This window comes from Papilio machaon, chromosome 7 (assembly GCF_912999745.1).
Source record: "Papilio machaon chromosome 7, ilPapMach1.1, whole genome shotgun sequence".
NCBI classification, from domain to species: domain Eukaryota; kingdom Metazoa; phylum Arthropoda; class Insecta; order Lepidoptera; family Papilionidae; genus Papilio; species Papilio machaon.
The window spans coordinates 7,653,881-7,671,491 of NC_059992.1; the positions used below are offsets into that span (position 1 = coordinate 7,653,881).

At 35.0% G+C, this 17,611-nt stretch overlaps 1 protein-coding gene across 7 annotated transcripts in view; it reads left to right on the plus strand.

Moving 5' to 3' along the window:
• Window positions 1-17,611, plus strand: part of LOC106719498 (CUGBP Elav-like family member 1) — a 290,801-nt gene that overhangs the window by 181,031 nt on the left and 92,159 nt on the right. For all 7 annotated transcript variants that reach the window (XM_014513849.2, XM_014513848.2, XM_045678509.1 and 4 more), the window contains 3 exons: window positions 9,557-9,656; window positions 11,732-11,852; window positions 14,651-14,733. In XM_014513849.2, the coding sequence (XP_014369335.1) occupies window positions 9,557-9,656; window positions 11,732-11,852; window positions 14,651-14,733 (304 nt within the window). The remainder of the gene's footprint in view (window positions 1-9,556; window positions 9,657-11,731; window positions 11,853-14,650; window positions 14,734-17,611) is intronic.

The window sequence follows — 17,611 nt, forward strand, 5'->3', positions numbered from 1 at the left end:
TATGTGTGCGTGTGTTTGTGGTGGGTCCAATGAGAGCCAAAACTAAATTGTTCTAGTAAGAATTTGCTCAACCTCGTCGTACGTAAGGGCAGAGAGCCAATCCTTTAGTGCGCGCCTGCACTCAAACAGCTGCATAGGGTATATAGATAGTACTCGATGTATTTTGTTATAGACATAAGGGGCACGTGATATATATTGCCGAGTGGCAAAGACAGTGCGGGCAGGATATTGGGGGGCAACAGCATGACACCGTCTTTTTTTGAGTTTATTACTATCAAGGGGTAAAGTCTTGTGGTATCCTAAAATCAAATGTAAAATGTATAGTTTTCTTACAGAGAGCAAATTTGAAATTTCGTATAAGGTTTTGGTGGGGTATTTAAAAGGTTTATTGTACATTACTTTGATCAAGGATCTTTGTGCCCGTTCTAAATCTAGAAAGTTAGTTTTTCCTGCACCGCCCCATATTGAAATGCAGTATGTTATTACTGATTGAGCGAGAGCTATATATATATTATTTAACACCTTAGTATTCACAGCGCGTCTTAATAATTTGAAGATCCACATGAGCTTCCTTACCCTGCCTATAGTGCGTTCCAGGTGTTGATACCAGCACAATCTACAATCCACAATCACTCCGAGGTACTTAATACTGCTAACTTTCTGGATGGATGGGCAAATACAAGTGTATAAAGAAGTGCTACAGGAGTGAATTTTAATGTCAAAATCAGGTGGGGGTTGCGATGTTATGTAAGGAGCAAAACATACATAATTAGTTTTTTGGGTGTTTAGGGTAAGAAGATTATCTTTAAGCCATCTACTAACAATAGCCAGTCCCTTCTCAGCTTCCAACTTAACCTTATTCCATGTGTTAGCAGTAAAAATGATGGCTGTATCATCAGCGTAGGACACAATTCTTCCCTCAAGGCTACCTAAGTTGCAGAGACTGTTAATATATATTAAAAATAGTGTTGGTCCGAGGACACTACCCTGCGGGACTCCAGTAGTTACGTTTTCCTCTACACTAATGAAATTGTTAATTTTTACCGCTTGCATTCTGTTATTAAGGTAACTTCTAAGAAGCGAGAGAGCAGTTCCACGGAATCCGATACTTTCAAGCCTGCGTACGAGAATAGGGATAGAGACGGTATCAAAGGCTTTCTTGAGGTCAAGAAAGACCACAAGACACTTCATACCTTTATCAACTTCCCTTGTTATGACAGATGTTAGATCAGAAATAGCGTGCTGCGTTGATCGACCCTTTCTAAAGCCATATTGGGAGTCAGATAGAATGTCATACTGGTTCAGGTAACTTACTATTCTAGAGTTCAAAAGTCTTTCAATAATTTTAGAAATAGAAATCAAGACAGAGATAGGTCTGTAGTTGCTTAGGTCGCAGTTATCTCCACACTTATACACAGGAGTCACAATGGAGCGCTTGAGAAGGTATGGGAAGGTTCCTGTTCTAAAACACAGATTGGCAAGTTCAGTGATTAGTGGAACTATGAAATCCTTGCATTTTTTTAAAAAGGATGTAGGAATTCCATCCCAGCCTTGAGCACTATTAGAGTCTAAGGATGTTAAAACTGATTCTACTTCCTTGCAATCAGTTTCCAATAAAACAAAAGAAGACGGATGACACTCATATGTGAGACTTGATTGAGAGGGAACATGCTTATTAGAGATGTTCTCAGCCAAAGTTTTCCCGATGTTAATGAAATATTTGTTTACATAATTTACAGAAACTTGAGGACTAGGTTTAATATTAAGTAAGTGGGCATTAGAACTTTTGGGTGGCTTATAGTGGGTGATTTCGTTTATAGTAGACCACAAAGCGCGAGGGTTTCTAGCGCTGGCATTAATTTTATCTTTGTTATATTTATTTTTAAGTTTTTTTAGAAGATTGACACAGAAGGTTCGATATCGCTTATAAGTTATAATTAGGATTTGATTGTGGGGATTTGATTTAAGTTTTAAATAAATATTATTTCTCAATCTAATACACCGTAAGGCACCTGGGGTTATCCAAGGCTTTATAATTCTTTTACTATTAGTGACAGTAATATTCTTAGTGTTAGATAGTAAGGCCGTTCTGACCATCTCTATTAGTGCAAAAGCATAAGTATCAGGGTCCTTAAAGGTATTAAAGAAGGACACATCATTATTTATTAAGCTTTTATAAGCATTTTCGTAATTAACCACAGTTTTGCACCTGCTAGGAACAGTTTGTACACCCTTATTTAATATAGATAACAGAACAAGACAGTGGTCTGTTATTGTTGTGTTTAATACTGCGGTAAAAACCGTGTCTTTGTTGTTGTGTCTCAAGAAAACGTGGTCGAGGCAACCGTCTCCCCTTGTCGGTAAATTATGAGTCGCGAGTAGCCCATGTAATGATAACATGTTCAGATAATTTATTCTATTCGTTCTTTCTTGGGCTGTCTCTGCAGGAGAAATAATCAGATCGATATTAATGTCGCCTACGATCATTATATTTTGACAGGGGGTAGTATTTTCAAGGTAACTGTTGAGAGATGAAATAAAATTACTTGAGTTAGGAAATGATGGGGAACGGTAAATACCTAAAATTATAAAGTTAGATGTATATAACTCAATTCCGGTGGCGTTTTGAAGGTTTAATTCTCTGAAATTCACTGAGTATTTATTACTGATGTATGCGACTACTCCATCACTTTGGTTAATATGGTTTTTGGTTTGGAAAGAAGTATAGTTCATTAGTTGTGGAATGGGTTTGTTTAAGTTTAACCAACATTCTGTCAGGATTAAAATGTCTATATGATATGTTATTTGCGCCAGAGTGAGAAGGAGGTCGTCAAAATTTTTGTATATACTTCTAATATTTTGTGTTAATACAATAAAATTATGTGTAGAATTATCCACCTTTATTTTTAAGTCTTGTATATTACACTTTAGTGACTCAGAGATATTAATATGATCAATTTCATTTAATGTATTAAAACTATCCATTAAGAATTAATTTAGAACTCTTAGGGTTACAGGGAAGGTAGGTGGAATGTACTACTATAGTAACAAAGTTAGATCGTGGATTGTATCGGTATTCATGTATTAATCCAGTTTGTCCGGTAGTAAATTGTGTGTAAAGTGTTGTATGTTTGTGCTTTGTGTGGTATTGAATTATAAAATAATATATGAGTGTAATGACAGCGTTAATGAATAATAGTGGGATGTTTATTTGCTTACTAATATGTTTTAAATAATCTTGTAGGGTGACGTGAAGTGTGTCTGTGGAAAAAGATAGGTATCTATATGTACGGGATATATATGTATATTTATGTAAATTATATAATGGCAAGCAAGATAGTGTGTAGAATGGGTATAGTTGTACAAGTGCGCTTTGTTTAGATATAAACTGTTTGTGTATTGTGAAGTGTAAGTATACCCTTGAGTGTATAAGAGCACATACGGTATCAGGGTAAGTTCGTAGGTTATTATCCCACTTACGTTCTGGTTTGACTTGAAGGTGAGCTTGAGTTGTGTGTATGTAATGAAGTGATTGGTTGTGTGTATGGGGTATATGTGTATTTGTATGCGAATGGTTATATAACGGCTTTAGTGTATGTCTGTTGCAAGTATTTGATATTATCTCACAAGAAATTTGTACAAAATAAATATGTAAGAAAAATAGTATTATTAACAGAGAACTTAAGCTTAAGGTTAGTCATAGTTCTTGCATTAGCTGATGAACTTGTGCTTCGTGTTGGATAAGGACAATTTTAGAGGTGTCATCTTTCCTTACCAGAACTTTCCCCATAGAGGTCCAACAGTACTTAACTTTTTGAGCTCTTTTTAGGTCTCGGGCCAGGAAAAACAGTCGTGCCCCCTTAGAGGTAAGATGCTCGGTTACAAAGATGGGTGTGTCTTCGTTGCTCGTGAATCCAAGGTGCTTAGCTTGCAGACGTGTTTTGTTTTTGAGATTAAAGTCTTTCACCTTTTTCAGGAAGTCTATTTTCAGATTACAGGACCTAAGTTCGACGATGATAGTGGGTTTTTTCTCGACGTCACCCTTTGATTTCGCACGGTATATATCATTAATGTCACGATCGTTTAAAGGGAAATGAATGGACTTTGAAAGACTTACAGCCATTTGTATCAACTCTTCTCTGGACTCTTGGGATTTTTTGGGAACATTTCTAATTTCTAAGCAAGTTTTACGTGAAGTTCTTTGTAAATCCTCAACTTTGTCCTCTAAAATGGTAATGTATTCTCGATCCTTCTGAGCGCGCTTTTCAAGATCGGCTATTTTACCTCGGTATTCTTCATTTTGAGCGGTTAAAATTGAGATAGCATCGTCGATTCTGGCGTTGGATTCGGTTATTGCCTGCAATTTATTATTTATTGCCTCTAATTCCCGATTTTGTCCGCCAATTAGCGATGTGATTAAGTCCATGATCTCATCCTTAAAGATATTTAACTGATTGGGAGAGGAAACTTCCCTGGTACGCTTGTTACGTTGTGTGATATTCATACTGGGTGTAAGGGTTCCTTCACCACTATTTACCGGGCGATTCAATGTTGAATCAGAATCAAATTGTGATAATTGAGCTAGATTTTTGTCTGCCCTCTGCGATTGGTAAGCAGTTGTTCTTTGTTGTGACATCTTAGTGTAGGCTTATTGAATCACTGACTGGACGAAATCGTAGTTAGTTGTGTATATATGTTTATTTACTCACTCCTAAGGTAAGCGGGGCAGACGCGACGACAGACTCAGGCGCAGCTAGTTATCTCTTGTGTGCGTATAGCACAGTCTCACTCAGCCTAGTGGGCGGGGCTAAGTACAGTGCGTGCAGCAGTAATGACGACAAGCGCAAGCGACGTTAATTGTCTTTATTCCTCACGTAGTTAGGTCTCATTCTGCCAAAGTGGGTGACATCACTTAAGTAGCAGCTTGTTGATTCTTATGTTCTCCTGGTATATTGATTTTATATGATCGATTTAAATTTGAATAAATAATTTTAAAAATTCAACACAGACACTGACAACACGACCGATTAGCACGGAATCCGGGGGGGAAGAGCCAAAATTTTCTTTGTAAAGATTTTTGTAGAAACGTACTGTCTATCTATTCGTTAGTTTCTATTGTATCACGTGTATAACATATTGTTATCTCTTTTGTTTTTTGCAATGAACGAAAGAGATGACTATAGTTTGTACACGCGTTTCGCAGTGGTAAGTCAATTCATAGATTGATGGTTATTCACGTAATTTATTTCTTATCCTATTTGTTTAGCAATACAGAATGTTAACAGATCGAAATGATGTTACAAAAAAACTTAGTAGGGTTTCAAAGGGAAAAAAGTTTGATTCATACACGCTCGCCAGCGTTTTGACAAGCGTTCGCGCCCGTTCGAGCTTTATACTGGTTTCACACAAGGGCAGATCAGTGAGACAGAACAGTCGGACATTGCAGAACTATTATTATTCTGTGTCGACATGACTAGTTTTTAGTTACGCCGGCCCAGTACAGATTAGTTGACATGCATTTATACGTAGATATGTGCAGGTTGCATCACGATGTTCTCCTTCACTGCAAGAACGCCGGACATGTACGTATGAGATTTGGAAAACAAATTGGTATATATAGTAGAGATATAACCCGTGTTGTTAGCCCGGATTATAAGCCAGCTGCGTAACCACTACACCATCAAATCTCCTATACTTTTTGCTTTCAAACAATAACAGTGGCATACTATCTTACTGGACTATTTCACTGGTCTACCCTTGTGTGAATATAATTTTACATATTCCGCTTCGTGGTATGAAACGCTGAAAGCTCAAATTGCTATTCCTACTAGATCACTTTTAAATAACCAGAGCACTTCGCAAGCACAAACAAACCGAGCGATATGCTTCGCTCTTGTGAGCTTTTAATTTGTTATACGTCGAATATTTTACACATACTCGTACTTTGATTTTAGCTAATTTTAATTTTGTCGATCGATATTTTTATTAGCGATGCAGAACTTGTTTGAGCAGCCAAAGCATCTCATAATATTACAGTGGTATAAAGATGCTGCAGTTGTTTAACTAAAAATATTACCGACCAATTTTTCGTTACATTATTGTAATCTTACTTGTTACTTCTTACTACGATTAGTAATATTAAAAATGCGAATGTTTGGATGGATGGATGTTTGTTTAAAGGTATCTCCTGAACTGCTCAACGAATTTTGATTAAATTTGACATACATGTAGAACATAGTCTGGAAGAATACATAGGCTACTTATTTAGTTGTTTTTTATTCTACGCGGGCGGAGTCGCGGGCAACAACTAGTCTTAATATAAACGAAGGGAACTTCCCCACAAAAATAATTCCATAGTTATATTTGGCAGGACCGAAAATACTATCACCCCATAGCATAATAGAAAAATTGTGATTACGTTATCATACCACCCATCCCCTCTCACGCTCTAATAGTTCTAATCACACCTGCCTACATTGTAAATGTTGGCCACATATCGATTTATAGATATAGACATAGACTGATGAACTGTGAATAATATGATTTAAATAATGTTGTACAAACATCTATATATATCTATATATATAAAAGAATGTCGTGTTAGTTACACTATTTATAACTCAAGAACTGCTGAATCGATTTGACTGAATATTGGTGGGCAGGTAGCTTAGAACCAGGAAACGGACATAGGATAATTTTTACCCCGTTTTCTATTTTTTATTCCGCGCGGACGGAGTCGCGGGTAAAAGCTAGTTTATAATATATCTGGGATATGTAAAAGATGACAAAATTCACAATCTGCTCATGACATCATGATGATGAATTTCCAGCAACATTAATGTAAAATGTACAAAATAATTACTAAATTTAATATTCTAACTAGAGTAATCTTACTTCTTACTAATATTATAAATGCAAATGTTTAGATGAATTGACGGATACATGTTTGTTAGAAGGTATCTCCAGAACTGGTGAACAGATCTCGCTGAAATGTGGTGTAGATGTAGACATGGTTTGGAAGAAAACATAGGCTAATTGATTTTATTATAACATCGCGCGGACGGTGTTTCGGGCGACAGCTAGTACCTAATACACTAACTTTATTGCTCACTGTAATTCGCAAGCAGGAGGGTACGGTCCGAAGAAATATTTATCACGTTATTTTGCATGTATTATACTTGCATAGAATATTCGATTATAGACCATGTACATGGCTTATCAATAATGTTATATACAAAACTAGCTTTTACCCGCGACTCCGTCCGCGCGGAATAAAAAATAATAATAAAAACGGGGAAAAAATTATCCTATGTCCTTTTCCTGGTCCTAAGCTACCTGCCCACCAATTTTCAGTCAAATCGATTCAGCCGTTCTTGAGTTATAAATAGTGTAACTAACACGAGTTTCTTTTATATATATAGATACTAGCTGTCGCCCGCGACTCCGTCCGCGCGGTTCGTAGATTTACCATAGCAGCGCCATCTATTGATTACTTACTCAACCCAGTCGAAAGGTATCGACATCTGTTAGAATCATTTGGAGTTAACAGATAATTGTGACTGTCAAATAACAGACAAATAATTAGCAATAAATTAAAATTGCGACTATAATTTGAGATTTAAACTATCCTATCTCTCAAGTTGGATCGAACTGCACATGGTGTGCGAATTTTATTATAATCGGTTAAGTGGTTTAAGGAGTCCATTGAGGACAAACATTGTGACACGAGATTTATATGTATTAAGTTATAGATTGTCAAGTAACTGGTACTGTCCATGATTCATATGTAAAATGTTAATAATAAATAAATTTCATGTGCAGTTTGTAAAAAATAACTTGTGTGGGAATCACAGCCGGAGAATACTTTTAATTAAACACAGTCTTCTTTAACTCGTATATTTTCTTTTTAAATTGTAAACAACAACTTTTTAAAACACCGATCTTACATCTGTCGAACGATTCCCTGAATGACCCAACATGACCATCATTCCGACGAGTAATTACAATAATTAAATTTACGATATCGAAGTACTATCCGATTAATAACATAAGAAGTCGAATATTTCTAGTTCATTTGTGAATCAAACATTTAAATAATATGGTTGATCGTGTTATCAATGATTGATGTTGCATTTATTTTAAAATAAACAAAATTGTTATTGATTTATAGAATAGACAAAATAATGTTTTCGATTATGGGATTACAGAATATATAAAATAAAGGATGAGCTATTTGTTTATCATTTTACGCAAATAAAAATGTACTTCCAATAAAAATTTAATTCTTATATCGGATTAATTTGAATAACATGAATACAAAATATTTTGTTTAATTTTGATTTAAGACAAAAATATTTCATTTAGATCACAATTAGTTAAATTTTGTGTTCTACTAACCATTGAGCTACGTGACAAAACTGTAGTAACTAACCGGAAAATTTAACAGATACTTATATGTATTATCTTATTCCAAATTTAAATTAATCCAACCATCACGGCGCGTGAACTTAGTTGTACATAACTTGTGCAGTCAATATTTTTCATGCACCTTTCAGTATGCATTATGAACTCTGAAATCGTAGGTAGGAAACAAAATGACGATATAGATTGTAATATATTAGTAGTTGGTCGTCGCGCGGTATATGCGTTGATCGCGTTGATACGTGGCCTGATAAGGAGTGCCTTAATCGAGCGATGTATGCTCTTATCAGTGATAACGCGATGGCAAACAAGTGCGGCGTGTACGCAAACTGGAGAACAAAATACACTCGAATAAGGTACATAACCTAAAAATTTAACGTTCATTTTAGGTCAGGTAACTAATTTTTTTACTGCCTATATTGTAATGTTTAAATAAGATTTAATATTACTATTTTTATTAGCAATAAATATTGAGAACAGGTGATCTTATCTCCTTCAGGTTTTCAACATTTTTATTACCATATATGTAAAATGTTATGTTATTATTGAAATATTTATGATTAGCAACGAATAGATATTTAGTGATAAGCAATTATTCAAAATAAGAATATTGCGGATGAATTTTTTTGTGTTATCTAGTTATTGTTATCTTGTTATTTTATAATTTTTTACTGTAAGCAACAAATCTTTTGTAACAGTTATAAAGGGTGGGTTTCGTGGCTCGATAGCCAGTCATCGTATCTTTGTTTTTCTTTTTAACCTCAGGGAGATAAGAAATAATAATTTATTTTTATGGCGTTAAAAAAGCTTATATGACGACAATTATCAACATCAATGGAAGTTACAAAATTGGTTTTTGCAACGGTTTTTGTAAAAACACTTTACATAACCCACATTCGTAGGGCTGTAGTTATCCGAAAGATTCTTAGTTAAGACGCACTGTAAAACAAGAGAAAATCCCAGGTTTCCTATTGATATAAAAAAAATTGTACAACCAACGTAATTTTTGTCTATATTTAAAATAGTTGATAGCAAGCTTTGTAGCATTTCATTTAAATAGGTACTGTAATTTACAATTGTTTTAAAAAGTAATGTGTAATCATAATGTGTCTAAAATGTTACATGTTTGTTGCAGTGGGATTACAATGAGCATTAGCAACAATAACAACAACACGAGTATAAACAACAACAACAATGACGAGAAATCCGAAATGCCAGATCCCGATTACATTAAGGTAAAGGAAACTACTATATATTTAATGATCCATTGAAAACTTCTCATCAACCTGCCCCTATCCCTATGGAGGGTCGGCACAGTATGTACTACTCCTCCATATATCAGCTATCAGCCGTCATATCTGAACTCACCCCCTTCTTACGCATATCCGCTTTCACACAATCCATCCATACTTTCTTTGGTCTTCCTATACCTTTATAATAAAAATAAAAAATCTGTAGCGGAGATATAGTCCCCTTTGCCTTCCCACACTTTTCTTATAAGAAATCAAATCAAACCCACTTCCCCTTCCCCCCACTTTTCTTATAAGCAACAGATTTTTAGAAGTAGGGTTGGGAAGGGGAAGTGGATTTGACAGAGAAGGAGATGTATAGGAAGGGGAAATATTCTATATCTGTACTCCCTCCTTGGTCGATTAAAGGTAGGCAACGCATCTGCTACTGCCGATGTCTATGGCCAGCGGTCGCTTCGATATTTTGACGAATTCAGGTCGTCGCTTGCCACCTTGTAATAGAAAAAGTTTAATGTAATCTTTTGAAAAGTCTCAGTATGTAGCATATGGATCCAAATGGAATTGACGAGACGCTGAATAAACTAAAAGTTGTATATACTAGCGTGAACTTAAAGCGCTTTAGAACATTAACTATGCCAGCTACGTTTTATAACCAGTTATCATTACAGTATCAAAAGCACTGTAGGACTTGGCATTACACTATTAAACAAGTACCTATCCTCATGTGGCCTAGATTGTAAGGTGTTTCGAAGATAAGCCTATCTGTTATGGGAACGCGATTCTCGCATTAAGGTCGAAAATATTCTGGCCGTCGGAATATGAGCAACATTTATCATATATTATCAATGTTTCTCCGCTGACGTCAAACAAATTGCCCATACGTTTCAGGTCACTAACCGTGAAAGAAATAATCCAAAGTGTATGTTTATGATACGTAATATATTGTGACATCAAATGATTCACGTGATGTTATACTTAGAGCAAAGGGTATTATTAATAACTAATCTATATATCTATATATATATAAAAGAAAGTTGTGTTAGTTACACCATTTATAACTCAAGAACGGCTGAATCGATTTGAAATTTGTGGGCAGGTAGCTTAGAACCAGGAAACGGACATAGGATAATTTTTACCCCGTTTTCTTTTTTTTTTATTCCGCGCGGACGGAGTCGCGGGTCAAAGCTAGTATTAAATAAACGAAGGACTTTCACGGAAAATGATGGTCACTTGGTTTTACGCCAATATTTTTATCTCTATACAATCTCAAAAGTAGGTACCAAAGAACACACATATCTGATCAAAGTATCCTCGTTCAAGGGAGATTTTCTTTTACTGTAATCATAGGGCTATGAAAATTTAAACTTAATTAATATGCTACATTAAAGCCACATTTCCCTCCACTAAAGTTATGAAGTAAGATAATAATAAAATTTCCGCATCACTTATTCAAACCATCGCCCCGTGAAGCCAATTCGGTCGCTATTCAGTAGCGAAATCACCGCAAATGCGACTCCCTGAAAGTTACCTGTGCAAGCTAAATGAGTGCGAACTTTGAAAATTCGCAAATGAAGTGATATATTGGCGTAATTAAAAAGGTTCCAGGCGACCGCTCGCCGCTGCGCCGCCGCCGTTTGCCGGCGCGCCGGTGTAACCGCTGATTGCTTTAACCCCTTCTCTTCCACCCGCCACATTTGCTGACGCTGACTCATTATGAGGCTAATGTAGTGAAAATTTGTTTCATCGAGTTTTTTTCTTTTTATAAATAAATAGATTACCTATATTTTCAGATGTTAGTTATTTTGTTTGATTCCTAACTCACTTTCTTTTTCTTACCTATCCCACCTTTTTTGACGTCACATTCTGATGTAGATACCAACGGCCTAAAGACTACTGATCATGTGGCCGTAGGTTTGAATTTCGTAATTTAATTATTATCGTTAGCAATGACCTAGCGCAAGCTCGGAGCTTTTTTGAAATTGTTAAGGGGAATACCAATAAATAACTTTTCGTAATCTTCTAATGCAGTATATTTGACATATTTGTTGTATTAATTGCAGATGTTCGTGGGGCAAGTGCCGCGGAGTATGGACGAGAACGACCTGCGGCAAATGTTCGAGGAGTTTGGCCGAGTGCACCAGATCAACGTGCTGCGGGACAAGATGACAGGCGCGAGTAAAGGTACGTAACTAATATCAACATGACACTTTCTAAAACTAATGTGAAAATGTAAATAATCTTAAACTTCACCTTCAGCCTAGTTACCCTGGTTGGTGATGGAAGATTTGAAATTATAATAATCTATAAAAAAAACGTAGATGGATTTAGAATGTCCTCCGAATTATCACCTCCGAATTAACACTATCATTTATAATTATAGTTTTCGCTTAGTTTAATAAGGGGCCTTTACACACACGTCGGCCGTCGCATCATTGTTTCGCATTCCAACAAAGAGGCGAGCGTACATGTTGACATTTTTGTATGCTTTGTTACGCGTCTTTTGTTTGAGAAAGCTCCTTTAGTACGCTGCCATGCGAAAACGTATCTTATTTTCAGTGCCATGGGCGATGCCAGTTGCCCCAAGCGTGGCTCATTCAGCAATGGACCATTGTCTCGTCCACATTATTATGTTTTATTTTGTTGTCGTCACCGAGTTATTTAATTGTTGTCTCAGCTTGTTTTGGTTGCGCTAAGATCTTGACTTTATGTTTTTTTTTTTGTTGGGATAAGTGTTAGACAACTCCTATTATATCCTTTTTAGATCTAGAATCCTAGAAAATTGTCTTTTTATTAAAAGTGTTGATTTTTCGCTCCTGTTTTCATTTGCTCTTACTTAAAACTATATACATCTCGTCTTGCTAGTTATAATCTTGATACTAATGTTAAAAGAATCATACGTGTACGGTTTCAAGGAATACAAAAGATTAAAATTTTTACAAGATCAATTTTACATACAATGTAGATTTTCATTAATAAAAATTACTGTCGCCAAAATCATCTATCAAATTTGAAGTAAAATAATTTTTAAGTCAATGCAAAGTTCACATTGTCGCTGTTCGCTTTATCCCCGCCATTCGTCTCCTGTTCTCGGTACTGAATTAAATTAACGGAACTCCCCCTATAATAGATCGCTTCGCAATTGGTCGCCCGGGACTTTCAGTTGCTTTAGTGTTTTGTTAGGTCACGATAAATTGTCTCGAACGAATATTATACCGCTATTCAGTATTATTGATCTTCAGAATACGGCTCCTCTAACTTAGAAAAGATAATTTGTGCTACGATTTTAAATTACAAATTACTGATTATTATGAATGTTTAAGACATAAGACACAAGTTTTATTTACCGTGGGTTTTTGAAATCAAAATGTCTGTATTAAATACTTCTTTGACAAAACGAAGATAACTATGTTTTAACGGGTATTTTGTTCTCAGTAACCCACGGTAAGTGCTTTTTTTTTAAACAGAATGAATAATAGTTATTTATAAATAGAAAGACCTATTGAAGCAAGACATTGTTGTCGACAATTTTATTGACATAATGTCAACGGTAGATAGTTAACTAAAAATTTTAATAACAATGTTTCAATGCCAATGAAATGGTGTCGAGATGGTAACCACTAATAAATATTATGTTATTCAAAATTTAACAATGAATTTTTAATATCATATCAGACGGTTCGATAACAGGAAAAGCAATCTTTCAAACAAAAACACTTCATTTTAAGTTGAACTCAGAATGGACGGTTCTCATCGGCCGTGATCAGACCAATAATCAAAATGATTGGCATATTTTCATTTTCATATTTGTATTTTCATTAATTTTTTTCATTAATAATTCAAATAAACTTTTTGTAAACTTTAAAATTTCACGCATGTCCATAGTTACTAGCCAATGAATTTTTTAGTGCCTTTTAATCCTATACAAAATATGATTAAATATTTAAAAACATTATTTATGATCGACTATTTTGACATTTGAATAACAACTACTAAATCGAGTGTATCCGTGGGTTTCTGAGACCAAAAACTCCGTTTAAAACATGTTGTTATCTCTGTTTCGTCAACGATAATTACGGGGATGACGTTTTAGACTGAGATTTTAGTTTCACAAACCTACGTAGTGAGCTAGTGAACTTTATAAGAGACAAAGGTAAAGTCTCAGTTCAGCTAGTTTGCCAGAGTGACGGTGGCGTGCAAACTGATTAGCTCGAACATGCTATTTTCCCGTCGAACACGCACGCAATGAGGTTTGCGTGACGAATACTTTGGCTGACTTTTTACGAAATGGCTATAGCGAAGATTAAACCTTTAATAACTCTAGTATAGGTTATGTTATTGAAGTTGTAACGAACACTGGCTTTACAAAATACCAACATGAAAAACAAGTTTAAAAACAATAGATGCGTCGAAAAAAATATTCGTACTGATTTCATCATTATCTTTAATGTAATCTATTCTTTGTTAAATAGTAAATATAATTGGGTCTTTGGGGTCGGAAATAGTAATAGGATATGAAACATACTTTCAGTTATTGGTTGAATTGTGATTTGATACACTTAATTGAGTAGTAATTTGTTATTTTTCTTAAGTTTTTTTTTTTCGTAAGTATTTTTTTTTAAACTAGTGTACAGCGACCATCGACTATCTATTCTCCCTTTATCATCTTGGGAAGAGGGGATGGCTGAAAACCAGCTCGACACTGTAACCTAACCGGTGTTGGCGAAGCTGAGCCACCCCCTTTTGCCATCACTGAATATTGTGAATCATTGTGTTTTAAAGTTTATTTCAATGGCAATAAAAGTTTATTATTATTATTTTTTTAACAACAGAACCTGTTTTTTTCATTTTATGTAAGCTAAAATTATGTTTTTATGTAAAAATAGCTATGTTGATATGTGGCGAATTGTGATTTATGTATGTAGATATAGTTAGTGATTGTCTGTGTGTACATGTTACGTAAGTGTGCGCTTCTGTTACAGGGTGCTGTTTTGTGACGTTTTTCACGCGGAAAGCGGCATTGAAAGCACAGGATGCTTTGCACAATATCAAAACTCTAAGCGGGGTAAGTATCCTTGGTAATGTTTTCTGTGACTGGTAAATAACTTGATATTGACGTAGTTATTGTAGTAGAAGACTAAAATGCATTGAGTTATTCGCAAGATATTTGCCGGACACTAGACTTAAATTTTATGTTTTTGGTTATCGCAATTGCTTCATTTCACTTTAGTTAAAATGTATCTTGGTAATACATTTATGAATATTGTATGAAAAAAACTGGGAATTACGTATGATGAAACAATTGCGTAATCCAAATATATATGTACTTGAACTACTTATGTATTGGAATTATTAAGCTGAGTTCAAGTTTTTTATACGCAAAATAACCTATGTAGTGGTAGCATTCATTGAAACAACTCCTTTGTTTATTATCATCTCCACACTGATATGCTTCAAATTGTAACAATATGAAGATTCAACACTTCGATTAACTAATTTTCTTACGTGTCAAATATCGTCAAATCGTATTCCAATTGCCACAAATTACTTCGCTTCAAAAGTTTCCTAATTTTCAATTTGGAATTGTTTGAAATCGAAGTTAAATTAAGTTACAATTTTATTCAATTCTTGGGGTTTTTACGCAATCCGAGCTCGCCATCGCAGACAATGTAATTAGTTATTAATTTCATTGTTGGAAACCTTTCTACAAATTTGTTTTGTTTGATTTATTAAATAAGAAACGATTTTAATTAACTTTTGTTTGTCGTTGTTACTAAACTTCGCTTTATGTTTTATATAAAAGTTTTATCTATTTTATATTATTTATTTCTAGCCTAATAAATATACATAGTTATATTATTTACTTCTCAGCTAACATATTACAAGGTAGTCCGTTGTCCGAAGCGTAAATATATATTCTTTAGTCTACCTATGGCCTTTTTATGTCTACAGAAATATTATTTAAATTTGAAACCTCAGGTGTATGTGACAGATACTATGTTTGAATATTTTCGAAGCGGTTGCCCGCGACTTCGTCAGCGCAATTAAAAAAAAGGTAGCCTATAATATGCCCGCTTGCATCAAATACCTTATCGTCCAAGTCCCGTCCAAAACGGTCCAGCCGATCCGGAGATTACGCGGAACAAACGCGGTCTTGCGTACAGACATACAGACAAAAGTTTTTCGTTATCAGTTACGCAAATGCACCATGTGTACGAAATATTTTTTTTTTCGATATTTAACACAGACACTTCAATTTTATTAATATGTATAGAGTATAGTTGTATAGATTTATCAAATAAACATAACGTTTATTACCAATGACAGCTTCCCCCTATTCAGTAAACATCGTTGAGAGTCGTAACGATAGATGATTCAAATTGTTTCAAATTGATTTCCATTCCATTCTTTCTACAGATGCGCATCGGAACGATGTAACATAACCGTCAATGTAACGATGGACCTGTTGCATTGTCGATTTCTAGAACAATTTTCGTTTATTACGTTAGCGGGTCCCGCGAACAAACATCCCATTCGGTATCGCATCGATTGTTAGCGAATACAATCGAATTACTGATTCTTTCATTCGACGGCGCACGTCTTATTTTCCCCCACGTTCTAGGGCTGTTACTGTCGGTATACGATTTTATAAAATACACTTCATACTTTATAGTCCTTTTAGACTAACTGATGTTTTACTTTAGCAAAAGATGATAAAATGATGATAGCAGATGTCAATGTCTCTTTTAATTTAAGTTAAAGTCATCTTTCATTTGATCCTTAAACATTTTTTCCATAAACAGTAATGCCTTTTTGACAAAGACAGCTTTGTTGAAAATATCAACAACGGTTGTTATACTTTTGTAGCACCCGAAGTATACAATTTTTTTTTTGATTTGAGATCGGAAAAGTCAATGCAGCATCCCTAGCGTCCTTCAACTTCATCTTTGGCGATAATTCAATTCCTATTATATTATACGGGGGTTTCTCTCCCAATTGATTTGGTCCTCACACAGGAGAGGGGCAAGTAGCGGAGAAGTGAGCGGCCGATGTTCCTTCAAATTGGAAGAAATTATTTGTCGATTGTTCGCATTGTTTTCTCATTTATTTATCCAAACAGAAAGAATGACCTTTAATAGGTATTTTTATTTAGTCCCAACAGCTTATAAGGCTTTGATTATAATGGAATAAGACACGCTTTTCCTTACAAGTACTTTTTGGTTTCAAAGAATTGTTAAGGTTCACAGGGGTGGTTGTTTTATGAATTAACCAAGTTAATAATAAGTAATAAGTAAATATAATAATAAGTTAATATCTATTAAAAATTAATAGAGTAGAACAACAACAAAACACTAATAACACTGTATTGCTATAAAACTCGTAGATAAGTTGGTACGAAAATGAATTCTTAAATCATCATAGTGCAACATCTTTAGTACTTTTTTGCAACGTATAAAAGACAAAGAGCTGTCAGGTACGTCACTAGTACGTCAAATTTTGCCGCCATTTAATTGCCGCTCGCAGTTAAACGGCGCACCGCAGCAAATCGGAAGCGTCCAATTATCATGACGCGGGAACGAGCGCGCGGCGTGTCTCCGCCATTTCGACTCGATTAAACTTTTCCGACCTAAATTAGTGAACACTGGCTGGTAGTGACCCATTTTGTCGACTTTTTTTTCTTTTTCTGTCATTTGAAGACTTTTATCGAATAACGATTAACATGGATCAGGTCTTTTTCTTGCTTAGTCGAATTTAAGTCGCCTTGAAAAGTTTTAATTGGAATTGGGAATTAAATTTGGTTCACTAATTTCAGTAAGTAGACAAATGTAAATTTTGCCCTCTATAACTTCAGAAGTATTGAATTTCTGTACAACAATTACAACTCGTTTTAGTCCCTCTGAGTCCTTTTTAAGACGGGACGGACGGACGGTATCACTTTCATT